Source organism: Rhagoletis zephyria, unplaced genomic scaffold (assembly GCF_001687245.7).
Source record: "Rhagoletis zephyria isolate East Lansing unplaced genomic scaffold, Rhagoletis_zephyria_1.1 Rzeph_scaffold_53954, whole genome shotgun sequence".
NCBI classification, from domain to species: Eukaryota; Metazoa; Arthropoda; class Insecta; order Diptera; family Tephritidae; genus Rhagoletis; species Rhagoletis zephyria.
The window spans coordinates 1-1877 of record NW_016211007.1 but is presented as its reverse complement, the minus strand read 5'-3'; the positions used below and the strand labels follow the sequence as shown (position 1 = coordinate 1877).

General features: G+C 52.6%; 2 protein-coding genes across 2 annotated transcripts; one reads left to right on the top strand and one right to left on the bottom strand.

The window, feature by feature from the left end:
- Positions 1-66: 66 nt before the first annotated feature.
- Positions 67-812, top strand: LOC108356088 (calcyclin-binding protein-like; the record flags this gene model as incomplete). The annotated part of the gene is made up of 2 exons (XM_017607220.1): positions 67-649; positions 717-812. Coding segments are annotated over 2 exons (679 nt in total), but the record flags the coding sequence as incomplete, so codon positions are not given.
- A 138-nt stretch (positions 813-950) lies between these two features.
- Positions 951-1838, bottom strand: LOC108356087 (calcium-independent phospholipase A2-gamma-like; the record flags this gene model as incomplete). The annotated part of the gene is made up of 1 exon (XM_017607219.1): positions 951-1838. A coding segment is annotated over one exon (888 nt), but the record flags the coding sequence as incomplete, so codon positions are not given.
- Between the last annotated feature and the right edge of the window lie 39 nt (positions 1839-1877).

Sequence of the window (1877 nt, the reverse complement as noted above, 5' to 3'; positions counted from 1 at the left end):
CCGAAGAGGTTGCCAATGTAAGCATTCAAAGGTTTACTGTTATGAAAAGCTTGTCCTAACAAAAAGTCTTTTACAGCTCTCCGAAGAGATCGCCGAACTGTCACAGTTTGTCAGTCAGGCGAAGCTGTCAAACAACAAGGTTTTCCTTGAGCGTGAGATCAACCGTCTAAAAACACGAAAGACCAATCTGGAAAAGGAGCTGGAGAAGATCAAGGCTGCGGTTAGTGGTCAGAGCGCTCAAACGGCTTCCAGCAGTGAATTGGGCATCATTCTTGTCACCAACTATATGTGGGATCAGACAAATGATTTCGTGAAGATCTACATTGAGGTGGACAAAAACCAGAAAATTGAGAATGACCAGTTGTCTATCAAGTTTGTCTCGAACACTAGCTTTACTTGTGTTTTTGGCAAGTTCCGTTTCACTCTTGGTCGCCTCTGCAAGGACGTCAACACTGAAAAGAGCACTGTCAAAATTACTAAATCCAATCGAGTAATCATCACCCTCTACAAGAAGGTTGCTGAGAACTGGCCTTCCCTGAATGTTAGTGAAAGTGCCCTCAAGAAGAGCCCTCTGGGTGATCCTAGTGAAGCGATGGGCGATGATCCATCAGGCGGGATCATGAAACTGATGAAGAACATGTACGACGAGGTAAGTGCTTTCTTTGTCTTTTCAGTCTGAATGTTTCAAATAACCTTTCTTTTTCCTCTTTTTCCAGGGCGACGACGAAATGAAGCGTACAATCATGAAGACCTATTACGAGTCGCAGCAGAAACAAGGCCAAGGTCTCGATCCGACTGCCATGAACTTCTAAGCATCAAGAAACAGAAATCAAGAATCAAGAAAAATAGGCGTCAAAAACAAATTGTTTAGTAAAAAGTCTGAAAAATTGCCACTAAATTATTATGTACACTAAATAAAAAGGTGCTGAAAAAAGTAGCGACGAGAGTTATCACAAGTAGAGGGTTGACTTGAATTTGACCGTATCGACGACCGTCTGCGCCAGTGATCGCTCCAGACTGAGCTGCTGGACGGCCCGCTTGAACTTGTAGTCATTGCGGCGGAGGTACATCTGCGCATCGACGGTCATCGCCTCAAGCTTCTCCGGGCGGTTCTCGTCAATGTTCGCCTGGTCCCTTAGCCAGGGGTTGATGCGGTAGTAGGTGTCCTCCGGCAGCAGGTCAATCATCAGCCGGTGGACCATCTCGGTGTCGGTGGCGGAGTCGATCAGGCGGAGCAGCTTGTGCTTCAGACTGGAGAGGGTGGCGGTGGTGGCGGCGCTCTCCTGGTCGAAGCTCNTCAGCCGGTGGACCATCTCGGTGTCGGTGGCGGAGTCGATCAGGCGGAGCAGCTTGTGCTTCAGACTGGAGAGGGTGGCGGTGGTGGCGGCGCTCTCCTGGTCGAAGCTCACCTTCGGCTGGTAGCGGCCGCTGCCCAGCGAGAGCACGCACTGAATGGACTCGTTGGGCCAGAGGAGCTTCGCCTCGTGCACCGCCACCGCCGTGGGGTTGTTGAGGAGAATGCCGCCGTCCTGGTGGACGTGCTGGTTGACGGTAAACTCCTCAAAGTAGCCCGGCGCGGCGGCCGACGCCCTTACGCCCTGCCAGATCTGATGGGAGGAGCTGCCCTCAAAGTGGCTGAGCGGCTTCGAGGAGGGATGGTGCTCGTAGTTGCGGAAGAGGTACGGCTGCAGGGTGGGCAGGTTGACGATGGCGGAGATGGCCACCACGTGAGGGCAGTCCTCGCTGCGCCGCGTGTCGATCATCACCCGGTCGCCGTAGATCTCCTTGAGGATCTTCTCCCAGACGGCAGTGTCGTAGTAGGCGTGCGACCAGAGCAGGCGCCCAGTGCCCCGGAGAAAGTCCGTCTTGAAGAGGTA